The sequence below is a fragment of the Ursus arctos genome, unplaced genomic scaffold (genome assembly GCF_023065955.2).
Source record: "Ursus arctos isolate Adak ecotype North America unplaced genomic scaffold, UrsArc2.0 scaffold_12, whole genome shotgun sequence".
In the NCBI taxonomy this organism is placed as follows: domain Eukaryota; kingdom Metazoa; phylum Chordata; class Mammalia; order Carnivora; family Ursidae; genus Ursus; species Ursus arctos.
This window is the reverse complement of record NW_026622786.1, coordinates 71,440,354-71,460,922: the sequence shown is the minus strand read 5'-3', so window position 1 is coordinate 71,460,922 and position 20,569 is coordinate 71,440,354. Positions and strand designations below refer to the sequence as shown.

Sequence of the window (20,569 nt, the reverse complement as noted above, 5' to 3'; positions counted from 1 at the left end):
AACTCAATTAAAAAAAAAGGTTGGCCTGTTATGCAGTTAAGTTTCTTAAGTAAAAAGGAATCTCTGCTAATAGCTCTCTTCCTGGTACAGGCACCCTTTCCAATATAAATTTAGACAGTTGAAAGGGAGGTAAAGAGCTTTTCCTGAATCTGCTGGGTTTTGAATATTTTTAGCTCAAAATAATCTTCATGCCAAAGAGGCATATTGAGGAAGACTTGCTCCGAACCCCTTCACTCCTATGTCTACGGGAGAGCCACATGCTATTAAACTTTCGTTTTTCTCCTGTTAATCTGTCTCATATTAATTATTAGGCCAGCCAAAGAACCTGGAAGGGAAACCTCGTCCACGCCTACATAGACGAGATAGAATCCAAGTTCTTTTTTGCCCTGAGTGTGAGTTCTTGTGTTCCTTTGTCCACTTGTTACGTACATGAACTGCTCTCTAGGACACCCATGTAACTGTGTCCTGGGACACATACATAAGGAATTACATGGGCCGTATTGTGTGTATGTGCTGGGGGGAGGGGAGACCCCAGAACAATACCCTCCCCCATCCCTCCTCAATAGGCGGAAGCCACTGGCTTCCTCCCTTTCCTGCCTCCTGCCTCCTGCCTGCTGGCAAGACTGAGGACCAAAGGGAGAAGAAGAAATGGGAAAACCGGTCACATAGTCCCTGGGTCTGTCCTTACATCTCTCCCCCACCTCAAGTGACCCCATTCCAGGGCCTTCCAGGCCACACCCATCCCCAGCCTTGTGGGGGCTGGACTGGGGGGGGGGCGGTGAGCAGAAGCAGGGTAAGTCCTCCCCACCCCTTCACTGCTACCCCTCCCACCCACGCCACCTCATTTCCTCTTCCTCCCCAGCACCAACACGCACTAATCAGTACAGGCCCAGCAGCCAGACCCAGACTAACTGACCGGAGGCTTAGCTTGTCTTGGCTGACCTGGTCAGCCTCCAGAGTATGGTCTGGCTGGGGCCCCCTTTGCTGCTCCCCATCCTCTTTCTGGCTTCTCATGTTGGTAAGTCTCCCCCCAAGCCACTCCCACCTCCAGACCCCAAAGCCTTGATTCTCCCCTAAGAAGACTTACTATCACTGCCGTCGCCTGTATGTATGCCCCCATCTGCTAGAAAGTGGGATCGAGGCCTCCAAAACCCAGGCAGTCACTAGAAACCACTGCAGCCTGGCGTTGGGAGTAGAGCTGCATTGACTGTGTTGGGTTTTAGGGTCAGTAAAGCGCAGCAGGGCCTATGGGGGCCCTGAAGTTTTCAGTGGGTGCTCGTATGGTCAGTGTGTTGGATTCATTTAATTAATCGTTTGACAAATATTTATCTAGCACCGACAATATTCTAGGAGCTGTACTAGGGGTCACTGGTTGAAAGGCAGACAGCCTCCAGATCTACGTAACAGATTCTATGATGCTGACCTCCTATGGCTGTTACAGGGTTTAAAGGAGGTAATTTACGCAGAGTACCCGGTGCCCAGTTGTTGTGTAAGCGGTAGCTGATTCCTTCAGTGATGGTTGAAGAGGATTAGAATGCAAAGGCTACTTTTGAGTGGTAGTTGGGGACACACGACACAGGGAGAAGGATAAAAGACACAAGTAGCTTCAGAGGAGCGCGGAGAAGGAGTCAGCTACTCTGCTTGAGGGCAGTAGATGACGGAGTCCGGAAAGACTTCGCGACGACCGGTGGTCTTCATTCCAGGCAGCCAGAACAGTAGAGGCAAGTCTCCGAGGTGAGGACGTGCATGGGAGAGAAGGTTCCTGGAGGGAATTCAGCAAGAGAGGCAAAGTGTGGGCAGCGAGGGGCCCAAGAGCATGCTCTGTGTCCTGAGGGCAATGGGGAGCCATGGGGGGTTGCAGACCAGACAGTCACAAGGTCTCAGATGGTCACTTGGGAGGATGAGTTGGGACAGGAGGGGTGTAGCAGTTGGGATGGTCCAGGTGGGTAAAGGTGAGGTCTAAACAAGGGTGGGCCTGGAGATGGGTGTGCAGGCAAGAGGCTCTGAGGAAGTCCAAACTGTGGAATTTTGTGGCTGATGGCGGCAGCCAGCAACATCCTTAGAGGTATGGAGCTTGGAGTCAGACAACCTGGCTCTGCCAGTTACTAATTGTACGCCCTTGGGCAAGTTACTTCTCTGAGGTTTCATTCACTGGCTGTAAAGCTAGAGTAATAACACCCACCACCCAGGACAGCTGGGATGATAAAATGAGAGAACATGCATAAAGGGCCTGGCATAAACACTAATTATCATGACCGTAGGAGCACGAGAGGACTCCGAAGTTTGTATCTCAGGGGGTCAGTGCCGTCCGTTGAGTCAGGGAGCACCAGAGAGAAGCAGGATTGGGGAAAGCTGATAGAAATGCAGGCCCAAGCTGAGAGACTGTCCCAGGGTTGACGACTCAGAGATGAGAGTTAAAGCCGGGGGAGTAGGTGAGCTTGCTCCAGGAAGCTTGTAGAATACTATTATTGCCCTCCTCTGTAAATGGAAAGACATCAACTTCACTGGGGGTGGGAAGATCCACTGGAAAACAGGTGCTCCGGCATCTGGTGGGCGGTCAGCAAATGCTAACTTCAATTTGCTCGTGGTAGGCTTTCAAAGAATTATTAATGAGCTAAGTGGCATTTAGGTTCATGAATTACGTGCCAGTTAACCGGCAGGGAGAGAAAGTAGGGGTTCCCCTCCTTTCTGCCCCGTAACCACCTGGCTGCAGAAGCCAGCCTCTCCCTTAAACCCCAGGACAGCAAGCCTGTCTAGATTTCTGGAGTGGCAGGGAGGGCTTTCTCGAAGACGATTTTGTTCTCCAGGGCTCCCCTGGAGAGCGGCTCCCCTTTGCAAAGCAGTCAGAGACAGGTGGGGACTCAAGGGGACTGGCGAGGTATTAAACAGAGAGGAAACGGAGACAGGGGCCATACATCATTCTTTCCGAGGCTATAAAGGGAAGCCATCTGGCGGGAGAAGGGGGGCACCAGGAGGCCAGAGAGGGATCTTTGTTTTTGTTTTTAGGACGAAGAGACTTGGGGGGAGATGGCCAGTGCGCGGCCTGGGATAAGAGACAGGAAGGGAGGGGAGGGAAACGCCTGGCAGAGCGCAGGGCGGGCTGGGGAACCGTGGAACTGAGGACTGGCGTCCCGGCTCCAGGCGCCGCGGTGGACCTGACGCTGCTGGCCGACCTGCGGCTCGCAGAGCCTCAGCGCTTCTTCCTGACCTGCGTGTCCGGAGAGGCCGGGCCGGGCCCGGGCGCCGAGGCCTGGGGGCCCCCGCTGCTGCTGGAGAAGGACGACCGCATCGTGCGCACGCCGCGGCCCGGGCAGCCCCCGCACCTGCTGCGCAACGGCTCGCACCGCGTCACGCTGCGCGGCTTCTCGCAGCCCTCCGACCTCGTGGGCGTCTTCTCATGCGTGGGCGGCGCGGGCGCAGGGCGCACGCGAGTCCTCTACGTGCACAACAGCCCGGGAGGTGAGTCCGGGTCGCCGGGCAGAGACAGGAGGGGAGCCGCTGTCCTTGACCTCTGACCCCACCCTCCATTCCTCCCCCCCAACCCCCACCCCCGTAGCGCACCTGCTCCCGGACAAGGTCACACACACGGTGAACAGAGGCGACACAGCCGTGCTGGTGGCACGTGTGCGCAAGGAGAAGCAGACCGATGTGATCTGGAAGAGCAACGGTGAGAGGGGCGTCCGAATGGGTTGGGTAGGTCAACGCACAGGTCGCATAGGTCGGCCACCTCAACAAACAGCTCCCTGGCCTCGGCCTCCCCAGCTCTGGCCGCCCCACACAGCCTTCACTCTGATACACCTGTTACCCTGCCCACTGCAGCCGGCTCTGTCTTGAATCAGGTCCATGGGAAGCACGTCCCTTCTCGGAGTCTGCGCTGTCCTCCTGCTGCACCCGGACGACCAGCAGCCTTGCGGTCCTTCCCTGTTACCCCTAAGTCAGCTCTGTGTTAAACCCTCACCTTTGGCTCTCCCCTGGGAGTTATCAGGTGCTGTCATATAGGCCCCTGGCAGGGAGCAGCAGTCCCCACGGGGAAGAAGAGAACTGGTAACTCGGCCCAGGCCCTATCAGACCCTCTGGCCACTCCATGGGAGGGAGCCCTTATTCTGTGTGGCCCCAGAAAGCCCTGCCTCAGCCTTCAGACCCACAGCCCTTTGGCTGCTTTTGCATCCCTGGGCTTTTGAGGGAGGAGGACCCTTCCCTTGGGCCAAAGGGTTTGTTTCCTGAGCACCAGGCCCCCTGAAGTGATGAGAGGTGTGGAGAGTCACATAGACTTGGGCTCCCCACAGTCCAATCCTGGGCAAAGAGGCAAAAAGGGGTTGTACAGTGATAGGGACCCTACTATTTGGGTCTGCAGGTCCTGGAGGAAGAGGCTTCTGGGAGAAGTCCCCAAGTAGATAACCCCTGAACCGTGCCCAGAAGGAGGCCTGGGAATTAGCCACACAAAGGAGGAGGAAAGGACATTCCAGGATGAGGATTGGCTAAGAGCAAAGACAGGAAGTGCTGAAATACCATGGTGTTTCTAGAAGAGAAACCAGCATTTCCAGAACTCAGGAATGTTAGGAATCAGGCAGGGTGTGTAGAGGCATGGAACCAGAGGGCCAAGCAGTGGCCAGACTGCCAAACAATGTGCTAAGGAGTGGGAGACTAGAGGGGTCCAAGCAGGGGAGCTGCAGAGGCCTCTGTTGGGGAAAATCCCACCGGCTGCTGAGTGGAGGATGGACGGGGAAAAGGGGGGACAGAGGGAGAGGAGACCACCTGAAAAGCTATAGGAGGCCAGGGCCGTGGTGGTGGTGGCCGTGAGCAGCGTGGAAGGAGCTGGCCTGCTCTAGGAGATGAGGAGGACCTGGAGACTTACTGAGTGTTGGTGGGGTGTGGAGCAGAGGGTGCCTCCCAGCTTTCCGCCTTGGGGCAGACCCGGCTGGTGCCCTGCCCCAGTTCTGGCCCCTGTACAGGGCGCGCACTGACGTGACCTTGGCACCAGCTCTCACCTGGTGCTGAGGCCCCTGACCCGTTTCTGCCCCCAGGATCGTACTTCTCTACGCTGGACCGGCATGAGGCCCAGGATGGGCGCTTCCTGATGCAGCTCCCAAACGTGCAGCCACCAGCCAGCGGCGTCTACAGTGCCACCTACCTGGAAACCAGCCCCCTAGGCAGCGCCTTCTTCCGGCTCATCGTGAGGGGTTAGGAGCAGAGGGCGGAGCTGGCGGGTGGGATGGGAGGCTGGGAGCCCTGCGGGCACTTCCTGTGGGTCCCCAGGGCTGCCCTAGCACTCAGCAGCAGTGGTCGGTGGGTGAGGGTCGGCTGCTGAAAGCACATTCCTCCAGGCTGCGGGGCAGGGCGCTGGGGACCGGACTGCACCAAGGAATGCCCAGGGTGCCTGCATGGAGGTGTCTGCCATGACCAGGACGGCGAGTGTGTGTGCCCCCCTGGATTCACGGGCACCCGCTGCGAGCAAGGTAAGGAGGACAGGGAGCTAGGAGCTAGGCAGGAGAGGCTGCCTGGCTGGGGGAAGACTCTTGGACCAAGAGGATGGAGCTTGGTGGGTGGTGAGAATGCCAGGTGGGTCCCGGACCCTGAGGCCCACACGCTGTGTTTCTAGCCTGCAGAGAGGGCCGTTTTGGACAGCGCTGCCAGGAGCAGTGCCCGGGCACATCGGGCTGCCGAGGTCTCACCTTCTGCCTCCCGGACCCCTACGGCTGTTCTTGTGGATCTGGCTGGAGAGGAAGCCAGTGCCAGGAAGGTATGGACTGACCTGCCCTCTGCAGTCCCTGACCCAGACAGCTGGCCACAAGCTGGACCCTCCGCTTGGGCCCTGATGCACGCACCGGGCCCTCCACAGTCCCTGCCCACCCAGCCTGTCGTTACCCGGGCCCCAGCTGTGCCCTCGCTGCCCCTGACCTGTGTCCCTCTAACCACAACCCCTCTGTTCCCAGCCTGTGCCCCTGGCCACTTTGGGGCGGACTGCCGTCTCCAGTGCCAGTGTCGGAACGGTGGTACTTGTGACCGGTTCAGCGGCTGTGTCTGTCCCTCCGGCTGGCATGGAATGCACTGTGAGAAGTCAGGTACAAGGGTCTTTGAGATCCCTCAAAACAAGTCAGCCTTCACCAGACACATCTCTCCTTGGCTCCAAGTCCTGTGCTTGGGGAGCTCCGGGTTCAGGGGGTATTCTCACCGCCCAGCCCACATCACCCATGCAGGGCTGGGCAGCAGCCCAGAGTGGGTAGGAACCCAGAGGAGACCCCCAGTCAGTCTGAGAGGTTCAGAGAGGGCTTCAGGGGAAGAGGCAAGATCTGAGGTGGGGTATAAAGGATGAGCGTGAGATGGCTGGGGAAAGAGCATGGGCAAAAGCCCAGGGGTTGAGGACTCAGCGTCGGGTACCAGGAGAGTGGAGTAAGGGGAGGCTGGGGAGTGGTCAGAAGAGTCAAACCTCAGGGACTTGGAACAGCAGGCCAGCAGGTGTGCTGGGGGCAGGAGGGAATTGTTGAAGACGCAGAAGGCAGTCAGATTTGAGTTTGAGAGAGGGTGCACGCAGCTGGACGGAGAGTGGAGGCAGGAGACCCAGAGGGTCTGTAACAGCCCAGAAACGAGTGAGGCCTGAACCAGTGTTTGGCTGTAAGGCCAGGGAGCGGTCTGCTTTGGCCGAGAGAGGACATCGCGTTGGGGGCACAGGAGGTAGACCCTGCCCCCAGAGGTGGAGTACAGGAGCCCTGTAGGACTCTGCTGCGTTCAGGCTCGAGCGACTGCACAGATGGGGGCACCTCCACTGAGATGCACGACACGGGACGAGGGGCAGCTTGGTGGTCAGCGTCTGCCCCGTGGGGCTCCAGGATGCGTCCTCTCTCTCCCTAGACCGGATCCCCCAGATCCTGGACGTGGCCTCAGAACTGGAGTTCAACTTAGAGACTACGCCCCGGATCAACTGTGCGGCCGCGGGGAACCCGTTCCCAGTGCGGGGCAGCATGGAGCTGCGGAAGCCCGATGGCACGGTCCTCCTGGTCAGCCCCCACCCTGACCCCTTCCCACTCCCACCGGCCTCACAGTTGGTCCCTAAGACCCCGAGCCCTCAGGGCTTTCCATAGGCTCTACCCACTGGCCTGACTACGGCTCAAATGGAGTCAGGCCGATGGTTGAGAAACCACCACGGGTCCTCTGTCCCCTCATCAGTCCCCATATCGGCCACGTGGGTGCCCATTCTCTATGGTCTGTCTCCTTCCCCTGTCTCTCTCAGTCCACCAAGGCCATTGTGGAGCCGGACAGGACCACAGCTGAGTTCGAGGTGCCCCGCTTGGCTCTTGGGGACAGTGGGCTCTGGGAGTGCCGCGTGTCCACGTCTGGTGGCCAAGACAGCCGACGTTTCAGGGTCAATGTGAAAGGTCAGTGATGTCCTGGAGCCATGGAGGATGGACAGTGGGCTGAGTGGTGCTCAGTGGGCTGATGCCGCTCAGACTGGGCATTGTAGCAGGAAGGGCAAGGGCACCAAAACTCCCAGCCCAGCACCGAGCAGAGAAGAGGGCTTGTCATCAGCCCGAGGTCTGGGCTGGCCCGTGTCAGGGCAGACGCATAGCTGCATCTTACCTGGAAAGGACATCCCATGCCTTAGAAGCAGCATACCCTCTGGCCCTGCCCAGCCTCCTGCCTGGCCATGGCAGCCCTCTCCACGTCCCCACAGCCCCTACCCACCATGTGCCTTTAATGCCTCTGGGGTGCTCCTGCCCTCTCTGTGTCACCCCCTGGCAGTGCCAGGACAGGGGAGCACGTGGGGCACCTAAGCTCAGAGGGTGGCCGCTGCCCAGAGAAGCTGCACGGGGTTTCCCAGGGGAGTAGGGAGGGGGCTGCCCGTGCCCAGGATGGCCCAGAGCAGGGCATGACCAGGTTGCTTCACCTGCACTAGCACCCTAGCTCCTCTTGCCCTCTGCTCCTGACAGCCCACCTCCCCCCACAGACGCCCAGACCTCTCCCCTCTTTCTCTTTCTCTTCCTCCCCACTTGCTTTCCTCCCCTCCAACGCCTCCGAGCTGCCCCTTGAGCAGGACCAGGACCAATCCGTGTGGCCCGGGCTCCGCCTCCAGCCTGTCTCTTCTCCCCGGGCTTCCGATCCTAGGCAATTTGGGTTCAAATCCTCACCACAAATTCCAGGCTCCAGAGCCTTTAGCAAGCTGCTTAGCCCCTCGCAGCTTATTCCTCTCCGCATAGGCGGGGTATCCACACTCACCAGGGAGGGTTGTGTGAAGCAAGTCAGACGGTGCATTTAATGCTTGAAGTTGCTGTGAGGTTAGATGACGTATTTAAGCCCCGAGCGTGGGGCCTGACGCAGGGTATGTGCTCCATGTATGTTGACGTTTATTGTTACGATTATTTTTTTGAAAAATTTAATATATTTATTCAAAAGAGAGGGAACGAGTGAGCAAGCAGGGGGAGGGGCCAAGGGAGAGAGACAAGCCGACTCTGCACTGAGCACAGAGCCCAAGTGGGGCTCGGTCCCAGGACTCTGAGGTCATGACCTGAGCCAAAATCAAGAGTCAGACGTTCAACCAACGGAGCCCCCCAGGCGCCCCTATTGTTACTATTATTAAAGTGCTTCTCCCAAGGTTTCGGCTGTTCTCTGGCAACTCCCGCTAGGATCTGCGGTCTAGACCATCCCCCTGAGCTCCGGACCCATTTGGTGGGACCTCCAGAAGTGGGGGTCTGGTTCTAAAGTCAGTGTGGAAGGGTGGACCCACTTTATAGCTGGCCACCCCCTGCACAGCTAAGCTCTAAGCCCTAGGCACCCAGGGCTCCAGGGCTCCAAGCCCAACCCTGCTCTCACCCCCTCATGACACGCTGACACCACCACTCCTCCCACCCCCCCAGCTTGCAACCCTGCATCCTCCTCCCAGCCTCCTGCCCTCCCTCGCTTCCGGCCACCCATTCATCCATCCACCCATTCTTCTTAGAACAATCAGTCTGATAAGTGTTTGGGAGAGGCAAGGGAAGCAGTCACAGTGCGGATGTGATAACCTGGTAAGGAAAGCTCAGGCGGAAGTAGGAGCCGTGAGCGGAGTGAGGAAGCCAGGCAGGAACAAAAAGCTGTTGAGGGTAGAACTGGCTGATTCTAGGTGGCCTGGCCAAACACCTCATTCAAACCCTGCTTGTACCTCCTGCCGGCTGCCTGGCCATTGGCAAGGCAAACGTCTCCGAGCCTCAGAACACAGGGGAAGAGCCCTGTCTGGAAGGTCACAGGTGAAAGTAGAGACCGTATGTATGAAGCAGCCGGGATACAGCAGGTGTTTCATCACCCGCTTACTTTTTTTTCCCCTCCAATGAAGAGAGTGATAAATGATGGGGGGAGGGCGAGAGCAGGCTGAGAGCAGGCTCTCTCCCTGCCTGGGGTCTCAGCCTCCTCTGTGTGCCCTCCCCCAAATCCAGCTAGCCACGTCAGACCTTACTGAGCATCTTTGGGACTCTCTCCTGTCTTCACTGCCGGATCCTTGTGCCCCGAGCTGCCCGGGGGGGCTGGACGCTGGCCCTTCTGGTCATCAGTTGGGTTTGGTCATTTCCCAGCCCGGAGGGGCCCCAGTTCCAAACCGAGACCCAGAGATATCTTTGCTGGCCAGAGCAGAGTCCTCTGATTTTTCTGAGGACTGGGCAGGCTGTCTGGACCCTGCCTTACCTTGGGTCTCCTGGCAGTGCCCCCAGTGCCCCTGACTGCCCCTCGGCTCCTGGCCAAGCAGAGCCGCCAGCTCGTGGTCTCCCCGCTGGTCTCCTTCTCTGGGGACGGACCCATTGCCTCTGTCCGCCTGCACTACCGGCCCCAGGAGGGCGACCTGGCCTGGTCAGCCATTGTGGGTGAGCCCTGGTGGGGGGTGGGGACAGCTGGGGGCGGGAGGGGGCTGGGCAGGACAGGGGTATTGGGTAATAATGAGGGGAAAGGGCAGAATGAAAGCGGGGAGGACGGCAGCTTCTCCGGAGGTGGGGGCTGAGTAATGTGTGCTGCCCCCAGTGGACCCCAGTGAGAATGTGACTTTAATGAACCTGAGGCCGAAGACAGGATACAGTGTCCGCGTCCAGCTGAGCCGGCCCGGCGAAGGAGGGGAGGGGGTCTGGGGGCCTCCCACCCTCATGACCACAGACTGTCCTGGTGAGAGGCGAGAGTCACCCCTTCGTGTCACCCCAGGGGTTACCGTCCTACGCCCTCAGGGGTTGCCCTGTCTTGTCCCCACGCCAGGGGCCCTTGCCTTTCCCACTGGAGGTTGTCCCACCCTGTCCCCTGGGGATCACTGTCCTGTCCAGCCCCAAGGACCAACTGAACAGTTCTGACTCCTGACCTCCGGCCCCAGAGCCCTTGTTACAGCCGTGGCTGGAGGGCTGGCACGTGGAGGGCCCTGACCGGTTGCGAGTGAGCTGGTCCTTACCCTCGGTGCCGGGGCCAATGGTGGGCGATGGTTTCCTGCTGCGCCTATGGGATGGGACACGGGGACAGGAGCGGCGGGAGAACGTGTCGTCCCCCCAGGCCCGCACCGCCCTCCTGACCGGACTCACGCCTGGCACCCACTACCAGCTGGACGTGCGGCTTTACCACTGTGCACTCCTGGGCCCCGCCTCGCCCCCTGCGCGTGTGCTTCTGCCCCCCAGCGGTAAGCTGTGCCTGGAAAGGGGCTTGTGGGGTCAGGATGAGGGGAGGACATGGGACGCAGGAAACACAGAAGGACATGGGAGGTTACTGGGGAGAACACAGGACGCGTGGAAAACGTGGGCATTAAGGGCAAAAGTAGGATGTCAGACAGACATGACCGCATGGAGGACATGAGACGGGCTGATATGAGAGGCCAGGGGGAGGTGGGTCCCCAGGAGCATACAGGACAGGGAAGAGATGGGGAAGCCAGGGTTCACGTGGAGATCAAGGGTCATGGCGAGGATGTGGTGCACCAGGAGGACATGGGATTTGGGGGAACACAGGGCACAAGGAGCATGGGGAGGACCTAGCATGCTGGGAGGACCTGGGCCGCCAGGAAGACCTGGCACATAAGGAGAGCAAGGGGACGCAGAATTTTGGGGGTGAAGGGAGCTGTATAGAGTGGAATTCAGCCCAGAAGAGAAAGGAGGAGGTTGGTGGGGTGGCTCCCGTTCCGGGGTCCGCAGAGCAGGGAACACGGCTAGAGTGGATCTGACCCCAGAGCCACATACCCTGCTCCCGTGTGAGCCCTGCCTTCCCACCCCTATCTCCCTAGGGCCCCCAGCCCCTCGACACCTCCGTGCCCAGGCCCTCTCAGACTCTGAGATCCAGCTGACCTGGCAGCGCCCAGAAGCTTCGGCTGGACCTATATCCAAGTACATCGTGGAGGTGCAGGTGGCTGGGGGCTCGGGAGACCCGCTGTGGATGGACGTGGACAGGCCCGAGGAGACAAGCACCATTGTCCATGGCCTTAATGCTAGTACACGCTACCTCTTCCGTGTGCGGGCCAGTATCCAGGGTCCCGGCGATTGGAGCAGCGTGGTGGAGGAGTCCACCCTGGGCAACGGTGAGAGAGCAGGGCCCCGGGGGCTCCGGGTCCTGGGGTAGGTCTCCCTGCCCTCTCCTTCCACTCAATCTCCAGCTTTGGAGCTAGGACATCAGAGGCCCTTCCCAACAAGTCACCCCAGTCCTGATCCTGGGCACCCTGACCCTTCCTTGCTTCCATTGTCCTAATGCTGGGAAAATCCTGCCACTCCAGTGACCCATCGGCCTTCGGCCTGACCCCCTGGTCCCTCCTGGTACTTGGATCTCTGACCTCTGCCTCCCCCTTGACCCGCCCCCCTTCTTGTGCGCAGGGCTGCAGAGTGAGGGCCCGGTCCAAGAGGTCCAGGCAGCTGAGGAGGGCCTGGATCGGCAGCTGATCCTGGCCGTGGTGGGCTCCGTGTCTGCCACGTGCCTCACCATCCTGGCTGCCCTGCTGACGCTGGTGTGCATCCGCAGAAGCTGCCTGCGCCACAGACGCACCTTCACCTACCAGTCAGGATCGGTCAGTGCCCGTGCGCCCTGCGCGTGCGCGTGTCTGTCGCGGGCATAGGACTTCGCTCAGCAGTGCTCAGGCGTGCAAGATACGATTTTCTTTATTTTTCTAGAACTGAATTCAGTTCATAAGTCAGTTTATGTTACTGGTGAAATAGTTAATATTCCCAGTTCAAAATAACTCTGTATGTCCATATCTTACCACGGTTAATTCAGGATTCTCCAGCTTCTCACTGGAGGCGCTGTAAGCCTAGGTAGCACGGTGATGACACGGGAGTGGGGGCAGGAGGACGCCCGGGCGTCACACTGGCCTCTGTCCTGGCAGACGCTCCCAGACTTGGGAGCCAGCACATACCTGGGGCTGATGCCCTCAGCCCTTCTGTGGCGTCCTGCCCACGGGCCATTGGAACTGTGAGTTCCTAGTCCCGGCCTCATCTCTGCAAAGGCCAGGGCCTCCTCTGGGAGACTTAAGAGCCAGGAGGCACTCCCTGTACCCTACGGAGGGCAGCGTGTTCTGTGGCCCTCACACCCTTCGTCGCAACCCCTGTTATGGCTGTTTCCAGCGCTCCAGAGTTGTGCTAGACCGTGGTTCACCTGTCGCTGCAGGGGACAAAGGAAGTACCGCCTCCACTCTCCCTGGCCTCGCTCTAAACCTGCCCGAGCTCTCAGTCAGTCAGTGGTCTGAGCCCCTCCAGCCAGCAGGCCCACGCTTGGGTGGGGGCAGGGCATGCCCCTCTCCCAGCACCCAGCCTCTTCTCTTGTCACCACCTCCCATCTCTCTCTCGCACCTGCACGTCCTGCCTCCTGTGAGATCTTCCCCAGCGCTGTCCCTGATGGTCCAGACTCTGCCCTTGGCCCTCCACACCTGGGCCCTTGATAGTTACAGCCAAGCTTTGGCATTTCAAAAAAACAAAAATAACAACAACAAAAAAAAAAACCCAAAAAACAAAAAACCCTCTTCTCTCTCAAGGGCTGATCCTTGTAATAGAAAGCCTAGTGTCCACGGCTACTGTCTCTGCCATGCCTTAGTAAAAAGTCCCTTCAGAGATTCAAGTGGCTTCTTTGTTCCAGCTGCCCCCTCTGAGGTCAGCGGGCACAGAAAGCTGTCACTGCTGAGGTGGGGGCAGGGTAACGGAGACAATGTTGAGGGAGGGAGGTGGGAGAGCAGCCTTGAACAGACGCATAATCCTCATATCTGCCCAGACATACCCTCCCTCGTGTGCCCCCACGAAGGTGTACGCGTGTGCCACGCAGGAGTGCGCGTAGGCGTCCACCGTGGGCGCGTCCGTGGGTGTCCGCGTGTGTCCCTGTGCTTGGGCCCCTCCCTGAGCACATGTGTGTACGTGCACCTGTGTACAGTGCCCTCGGCTGTGCGTGTTTCCTGTGACTCCATGTGCCCTGTGTCCTTAGCCGCTGGGGAGCTGAGCATCAGCTCACCTAGGGAGCCACCCCCCCCCCAGGTCTGTGTTAACCCTCTTCCAGTTCTCCTGTTGGCTGCGCCCTGGGTCCTGTCCAGCTGTTTCCTTTTCCTGCCATCAGCCCTGCCCAGGTGGACCGGCTCCTACACAGTTGGGGGAGTGGGTGTTCCTCTTTGTGGTGGTCTTTCTATCTTCAGCTCCTGGGTGGTTTCAGAGCTAGAGATGGAGGCCAAGTGGGTAGGCAGTCATCATCTCTGCTTCTGCTGCTGGGGAGAAAACCACTCCGCTGATTCCCAGCGGCTTGGTGCTCCGTAAATGTGTCCTAGCCCACGGCCCGAGGCTGGAGTCCTCTGCAGGGTGTCCCTGATGACGTGACATCGGCACAGTAATGGGAAGCTTGGTGCTTACCATCACAGCTCAATCCAGTTCTTTCCTGTTTGAAATGTGGAGATATCCTCTCACCATTGATTCATGTCTTCCTGGCTTCTAGCTGCCTTACCCACTCCTTGTTCCAGAGCCCCACATACCTGATGCCTGGCTGCGGCCTCACATCTCTCTTCTTGGACATCTGTCCACCCAGTGGCCCACCGATGGCTTCATCCCCTATGGAGATTCTGTCTCAGTGTGTGTCCTCTGTCTGCATGTCTGCTCCTAGCTGACCACCAGAGTGCCCTCTGCGGGGGTCTCTGTCCATTTGTCTAACTATTCTTTGATGCCTCTCTGTGCCTCTTGCTGGCCCCGTGTCTGCTGCACGGACTGTCTGCCCACTTGTCCCATTCTGTGAAGGGCGAAGAAACCATCCTGCAGTTCAGCTCAGGCACCTTGACGCTAACCCGGCGGCCGAAACCGCAGCCCGAGCCCCTGAGTTATCCAGTGCTGGAGTGGGAAGACATCACCTTTGAGGACCTCATCGGGGAGGGGAACTTCGGCCAGGTCATCCGGGCCATGATCAAGAAGGACGGGCTCAAGATGAACGCGGCCATCAAGATGCTGAAAGGTCCCCTGGGAGCGACCCTTGACCCCCCCCCAGGCCCAGCCCCCTCTCCTTTGTCCCCCAGATCCCAGGCCCTACCTGGGTCCCTCCAGAACTGACCCCAGCCCTCAGTAGCTATGCCTTTTCTCCAGAACTATTTCTGACTAAAGTGATATTGGATTCTTTACACAGAGTATGCCTCAGAAAATGACCATCGTGACTTTGCGGGAGAACTGGAAGTTCTGTGCAAATTGGGGCATCACCCCAATATCATCAACCTCTTGGGGGCTTGTGAGAACCGAGGTAAGCCCCCAGCTCCTCACCTGTCCCTCTTCCCAGGCCCCACCCCTGCTCCCAGCAGCAGCTTGCCAGCGCTTCAGGCTCCCTTCTCCTACCGTGGGGCCGCCGCTAGCAGTGGGCTGCCAGCCTGGGAACCGCCACCCTGTCCCCATCCTTCCCTCCCAGGTTACCTGTATATCGCCATTGAATACGCCCCCTACGGGAACCTGCTAGACTTTCTGCGGAAGAGCCGGGTCCTGGAGACGGACCCAGCTTTCGCCCGCGAGCACGGCACCGCCTCCACCCTCAGCTCCCGCCAGCTGCTGCGGTTCGCCAGTGACGCCGCCAACGGCATGCAGTACCTGAGCGAGAAGCAGGTGTGCGTGAGCGTGCGGGGGGGGGGGTGCGTGAGCGTGCGTGAGCGTGCGGGGGGGGGGGAGGGGTGGGGCCGCAGCAGACCGCCAGCGGGCGCGGGGTCGGGGCGACAGGGGCGGACAAGACCCCGAGCTGCTGGCCTGGGCGAGTGCCGAGAACACAGGCCCAGAAGCAGGTCTGGGGAGGTGTGGCGTACGAAGCATCAGCGGGACATCTCGGTGGAGACGTTGAGTTGGCAGTTAGCGATAGCAGCCTAGAACTCAGGAGAAAGGTCAAGGCCAGTGACGTTCTGGGAGCCGTCACCCCACAAATGGTGGAGAGTCTCATGACAAGGGAGTGGACCCTGTGAGGGGGCCAGTGAGGGGGTGGGTGGAGAGACCCGCCAGGACAGGGTGGAGGGAGGGGCAGGGAATGGAGGCCTGAGCCAAGTCTGAGGATACCCTGCTTGAATGGAAGGAAGGAGGGGACAGTAGCATGAGCATGAGACCTAGAAAAGACATTTTAAAGTTAGTGAAGTTTTGCGTGTCTTTGAGGCAAAGGAGTAGGGGTCAGTGCAGAGGGGTTGATGGAGAGAGGTTTCTGAGGAAGGTGGAGGGTCTTGTGGGGAGGACTTGGGACTCAAGGGAAAGGTCACTTCGGGCAAGAAGAGGCCTTCCCCACTTTCACCAAGGAGGGGAGAGGAAAGGGGAAAGGGAGCAAGTGGAGAAAGGAGGATGCGGTGTGGTCACCAGGGACAGGCCCACCCTTGTCCCAGGAAGAGGGACGCAGCCTGAGCTTGGCCATGGCCAGGTCCCAGGAAGGAAGGGACAGCCAGCAGCATGACTTTGCTGAGGCAGGAGTCGCTGATCCAGGATAAGGCCTGGCTGGCTGGGAAGAAGGGAAAGGGGCTGTTACGGGGGGAGGGCACCCACAAAGACCAGCTGTGAGGTCAGGTCCCTCACGGGCCCAAGAGTTTGGGCTTGCTCACCCCCAGTCTTTCCTGACTTCTGCCCACGCTTACAGTTCATCCACAGGGACCTGGCTGCCCGCAATGTGCTGGTTGGAGAGAACCTGGCCTCCAAGATCGCCGACTTTGGCCTCTCTCGGGGGGAGGAGGTTTATGTGAAGAAGACAATGGTAAGTCTCAGTTTCCCCACTCCAGTTCCATGCCTGCCCCCCAGAACCCCTGACACAGGCCCCTCCTCCTCAGCCAACCCCTCGAACCCACTCTCTCCCAGGGGCGTCTCCCCGTGCGCTGGATGGCCATTGAGTCTCTGAACTACAGCGTCTATACCACCAAGAGTGATGTGTGAGTGTGGGGCACTGGAGGGATTGGTCCCCCAAAGATGCATACAGACATAAGCTAGACACATCCTAGGCACGCCTCGGGCAGTATAAGCGCGATTTGGGCATTCCCAGGGTATGTTCCAGGCATGGCACAGGTATGATGCAAGCGTGTCCTGGGTGTACCTTGGCGATGCCCAGCATCTTAGTGGGAAGGCGGGGGGCTAGCTGGAAGGAGGCATTGTCTTAGAAGGTGTTTCAGTGCTAAGATTGGGGTGGGGACTTTAGAGCTCTGCTCGTCTAACACTGGGAGATACACTGGACACGGTCGGGAATGTGGGTGGATAATGCCGGGGTGGATGGGGACACCATTCAAGGAACGTTCTCACCTTCGTCTCTGAAGGGCGGGGTCATCCCCACCTGAGAACCTAACCAGAGCACGACCGCCAAGACCCCCTCGTTATGCTCCTCACTCCCAGGTGACCATATTGGCCCCCCTTCTGCTCCTCTTTCCGGGGAACCCGGCCTGCCTGGTCCTCCAGCTCTGGCTCTGCCCATTGGCCCCTACTGTCCACCACAGCGACCACCCCTCTGACCGCCACTCAGCTACTTCCTGCTTCTGCCCCCAGACCCCCTAGATGCCCTCCCCCCACTAGAACTTCCATCCTGGTCTCACCTGCATAGAGGTTGCTACAGTATAAGAGGCAGTTAAGAGCAAGGGCTCTGGACTCGAATTGTCAGGGCTTGAGTCCAGTTCTACCACTTAGAAGCTGTGTGACCTTGGGCAAGCTGGCCAATCTGCCAGCACGTCAGTATCTCCATCTGTAGAATGGGCACAACAATAGCACCTATATCATAAGGCTGGTGCGAGGGTTAAATGCATGAATGTATACGTTAGGTGACCAGTGCGTGTCCCAGAGCAGGTCATTAAAATGTTAGCCGTGCTGATGTTGAGCCTGGGAGCAGCTATGAAGGAATTTCAGTGGATCTAATAATCTGTGAACTGAATCTAATAATCCGTGGAACAGAGCCAGCAGCTGGCCAAGGTGGACACCTGCAAAGTAGACCCACTCAGGAGCTGGGAGGGGCTGCACCTGGGGCGGGTAGACACTAAACTGCTGGCCCCAGGGCCTAGAGGGGAGCTAAGTACGTCCTTCTCATTTCAGTTGGTCCTTTGGGGTCCTCCTCTGGGAGATCGTGAGCCTCGGTGAGTTCCAAACTCCCAGACCCCAGCCCTGTCCTTCCCCCCCACCCCCCATTCCGGGGCTGAGAGAGTGCCATCCCCTCCTGCAGGGGGCACGCCTTACTGTGGCATGACCTGTGCTGAGCTCTATGAGAAGCTGCCTCAGGGCTACCGCATGGAGCAGCCTCGTAACTGTGACGATGAAGTGTGAGTGTCCTCAGCCTGGAGCCCTGGGACCCCCACCCCAGTCGACCCTGACCCCTCCTCTCAGCAATGCCCCATCCGCAGGTACGAGCTGATGCGCCAGTGCTGGCGGGACCGTCCATACGAGCGACCCCCCTTTGCCCAGATTGCGCTACAGCTGGGCCGGATGCTGGAAGCCAGGAAGGTGAGGAGCCTGGGGGTGACGGGGACTAGGGCTCAGCAGGCTCCAGGGGTGCCACCGTCATCTGGGCCACCTCTCCTGACCGGGCACAGAGCCAGAGTGACACCGCATGAACGGTCAGCTAACCAAATGGATGGATGGGTGAATGAATGATACGGTAAGTGAATGAATGAATGGAGTTAGTGGATGGGTGATCAAGCAAACATATGAACAAACACATAACTAAGTAGCTGAATCTGATAACCAGGTGAATAAATGAATTATCAGGGAAATACGAAGGAAGAAATCGATCACAGTGAGCAAGTGCACAGAGTTCTTCACATGAATTACTGACTAAGTAGCTGTAGGGATTAATAAACTGTCTTGAGAATGAAGCTGTGGTCAGCGGCACCTGGCTGGCCCCATTGGGGGAGCACGCGACTCTTGATCTCGGGGTGATGAGTTCGAGCCCCACGTTGGGTGTAGAGATGACTTAAAAATAAAGTCTTTAAACAAACAAACAAGAATGAATGATCAAATAACCACGTAAATGGATAAATGATAAAAAATAGCTTTATGAATAGATGAATAAATGAATGAATGCATGAACAAACAATTCATTTGATGGGTACATAAAGAAACCTAAGATGAGCGGATAAAAAAGATGTGGTATATACAGTTGACCCTTGAACAATGGATGGGTTAGGGGCACCGATCCCCTAGGTAGTCAAAAACCGGCGTAAGACTTTTGACTCCCCCCAGACTTATTTACTAATAGCCTATTGTTGACGGGAAGCCATACCACTAACATAAACAGTCAACTAACATATATTTTGCAAGAAGATCATAAGGAGGAGAAAATATATTTACACCACTGTAGAGCGTTTATTGAAAAAAATCTGGCGTAAGCGGACCCATACAGTTCAAATCCATGTTGTTCAGGGTCATTGTGGGCGATGGAATATTACTCAGCCATCAAAAAGAACGAAATCTTGTCATTCACAGCAACATGGGTGGATCTAGAGGGTACTCTGCTAAGTAAGTGAAATACGTCAGAGAAAGACAAATACCGTTTGATCTCACTTGTATTGGAATCTAAACAAAAAATAAATGAACAAACGAGACAGAAACTCAAAAACAGAGAACAAACTGGTGGTTGTGGAGACCCCACCCTTGGGCAAAATTGGTGATGGGTAAGAGGCACAAGAGGCGTAAACTTCCAGTTACGCAATCAGCGGGTCCCAGGGATGAAGGCACAGCGTAAGGGATGTAGTCACGAATACTGTCCTGACTTAGTGTGGTGACAGATGGTGGCTGTCAAGTCGCTGTGTTGTACGCCTGAAACTACATAGTCAACGACACTTCAATGAAAATGTTTTAGAAGAAAAAACCCCTCGTAACAGTGTGACAAGGGGCTCTCACCTGAACCCCCGGCTGTGGTCTGTGCTGGCTGCCGAGGGCCGCCCTGGCCACGGGGCCATCTTGAGTCTAACTCAGGGTCTCCTCAGGGAGCGCTACCACATTGGGAGCCAGGGAGCTCCAGGCCAGAGTCACCTGCACCCCTGGCCCGCACTGAAGCCTGTTCCGCCCCCCAGGGAGCTCCAGGCCAGAGTCACCCGCACCTCTGGCCCGCGCTGAAGCCTGCTCTGCCCCCCGGGGAGCTCCAGGCCAGAGTCACCCGCACCCCTGGCCCACACTAAAGCCTGTTCCGCCCCCCAGGCCTACGTGAACATGTCGCTGTTTGAGAACTTCACTTACGCGGGCATCGACGCCACCGCCGAGGAGGCCTGAGCCGCTGTCAAGCCAGAGCCCGGCTCTGCTGGTCAGAGCAGACTCCACTCTCCAACCTGTGACTTCTGATCCTTGCAGCCTCTCATCTCAGCTGCCTCGAGGAATTTTTTTATTTTTTTAACTTAAGAAAAGAGGGGATCCGGGGCCCTTGAGTGGCTCCATTGGTTGAGCGTCCACCTCTTGGTTTTGGCTCCGGTCATGATCTCAGGGTCCTGGGATCGAGCCCCACATCGGGCTCCATGCTCAGCTCAGAGCCTGCTTCTCCCTCTCCCTCTGCTCCTTCCCCCACCCCACTCTCTCTCTTGCTTGCTCTCTCTTTCTCTCAAATAAATAAATATATAAAATCTTAAAAAGAAAAAGAAAGAAAAGAGAGGACCCAGGGCTGGGGTGGGCTTCAGGGACTCGGGTCCTCATCCTCTGCAGTTGCTCCCATGCCTTCAGCAGCTACTCTTAGAGTGAGTGACTCTTCCCATTCTCCTTCTAGTTGGGCTGCTCGACGTGTGTATCCTCTTCTGCGACTCCCCACACTCAAGCCCTCCTCAGCTCCTCCACCCAAGCCAGCACCCATTCCCCGTTCGTCTACTCCCCACTCCTGGCTTTATCATCCGAAAAAAATAAATGCTATGAGACACTCCATCCAATGGCTTCCTTTCACTGTTGGCCAATCCCAAGGAAAAGTTGAACCGAAGAGAAACTGGACTTTCCAAGAAAAACGCTGTCCCCAGTGACACAGTCGTAGGCCCAAGCCCGCTGTCGGGGTCGCCTGTCCATGCTGGGGTATGTTCTGGAAGACCCATTTTACACAGACCACCACCCACCTCTCTGTTCTATGAGAAGTCCAGTTTCCCCGGTCTCCTCCCTGCTCTCCAGCGCCCGTCACCAGCAGCTCTCCCTACATCTCTGTGTAACTGCCAGGCCAGGGGTCTGCTCTGTCCAAAGAGTCCATGCCAGGATCA

The 20,569-nt window shown here is 57.8% G+C and overlaps 1 protein-coding gene across 5 annotated transcripts; it reads left to right on the top strand.

Moving 5' to 3' along the window:
* Window positions 1-865: 865 nt before the first annotated feature.
* Window positions 866-20,249, top strand: TIE1 (tyrosine kinase with immunoglobulin like and EGF like domains 1). Of its 5 annotated transcripts, none has more exons than XM_026498311.4 (23): window positions 866-1,018; window positions 3,142-3,459; window positions 3,557-3,667; window positions 5,025-5,180; window positions 5,325-5,456; window positions 5,600-5,740; window positions 5,934-6,062; window positions 6,850-6,995; window positions 7,229-7,373; window positions 9,666-9,824; window positions 9,979-10,116; window positions 10,316-10,612; window positions 11,207-11,497; window positions 11,787-11,977; window positions 14,172-14,382; window positions 14,551-14,661; window positions 14,824-15,014; window positions 16,015-16,128; window positions 16,230-16,300; window positions 17,442-17,482; window positions 17,569-17,665; window positions 17,747-17,846; window positions 19,542-20,249. In XM_026498311.4, exons 1-23 carry the CDS (start codon window positions 961-963, stop codon window positions 19,611-19,613), a joined length of 3,420 nt encoding a protein of 1,139 aa, XP_026354096.1. In that variant the 5' UTR covers window positions 866-960; the 3' UTR covers window positions 19,614-20,249. The 5 variants fall into 5 exon arrangements, with proteins under 5 accessions (XP_026354096.1, XP_057166699.1, XP_057166701.1 ...); XM_057310719.1 differs by lacking the exon at window positions 866-1,018 and adding an exon at window positions 1,029-1,734; XM_057310716.1 differs by lacking the exon at window positions 19,542-20,249 and having other exon boundaries at window positions 17,747-18,343.
* Window positions 20,250-20,569: the final 320 nt, after the last annotated feature.

Excerpts from the sequence above, each read along its gene's own strand:
- TIE1 (XM_057310716.1), top strand. The coding sequence starts at position 961 with ATGGTCTGGCTGGGGCCCCCTTTGCTGCTCCCCATCCTCTTTCTGGCT. Across the intron at positions 6,996-7,228 it reads CCGATGGCACGGTCCTCCTG|TCCACCAAGGCCATTGTGGA; the intron begins GTCAGCCCCCAC and ends TGTCTCTCTCAG. Across the intron at positions 16,129-16,229 it reads TTTATGTGAAGAAGACAATG|GGGCGTCTCCCCGTGCGCTG; the intron begins GTAAGTCTCAGT and ends ACTCTCTCCCAG.